Raw genomic sequence first — 642 nt, 5'->3', positions numbered from 1 at the left:
CATAATGATTCTAATGAAACAACTGTGTACATCCCCACCCCTCCACCATCACCTTCCCTGTCACCATCTCCGCTACTCTTTATCACTGTCTGGGATCCCTATCACCTACGTACTGTATCTCTTCAGATATGACTCTGACCCTCCTCCTCAATCAACGGTATCAGCTCAGTGAGCAATTCAAGCTGACCTATTAACATTTCACCGAGTTAATGACCATGCATCGAAATTTCAAAATGACATACAACATAAATCACAAAATAAATAATATGTATTTCAGGATCGTCGAGGAGAGTTGATAACTGTCAGCTTTGTCCTATGGATAGTTGTTGAATGTGTCAATGTCATCGACAAGCTCCAAATGAAAGACGTCGATCAACGTTTTCTTGTGATGATACCTCGGTATGCACTCCAGTATAAACACAATCCCCAACTTCAACTTGTCAAACATGTCGCCGTATTTCTTGAATGCATCTCCCAACTGTGCCAGAATTACCGTCATAAGTAGGATCGGTGTAACAGGTCTGCGTGCTCCTCATCCAACAAATATAGGACTAATGCGAAGCTGGCAAAGTTATAGCTCAACGCAACTTTGTCAGCAATCTGTTTCATGGCGGTGTTCAAATGGTAATCCATCTTGTAAAA

At 41.7% G+C, this 642-nt stretch overlaps 1 protein-coding gene across 1 annotated transcript in view; it reads left to right on the top strand.

The window, feature by feature from the left end:
• Window positions 1–446: 446 nt before the first annotated feature.
• Window positions 447–642, top strand: part of LOC111371847 (cyclin-C1-1-like) — a gene marked incomplete at its 3' end in the record, with an annotated part of 18,081 nt that continues 17,885 nt past the window's right edge. The window contains exon 1 of the mRNA XM_022994017.1: window positions 447–565. Within this exon, the coding sequence (XP_022849785.1) occupies window positions 447–565 (119 nt within the window). The remainder of the gene's footprint in view (window positions 566–642) is intronic.

This window comes from Olea europaea, chromosome 22 (genome assembly GCF_002742605.1).
Source record: "Olea europaea var. sylvestris chromosome 22, O_europaea_v1, whole genome shotgun sequence".
NCBI lineage: Eukaryota > Viridiplantae > Streptophyta > Magnoliopsida > Lamiales > Oleaceae > Olea > Olea europaea.
The sequence above is the reverse complement of the archived record's forward strand: the minus strand, read 5'-3'. Positions and strand labels throughout refer to the sequence as shown.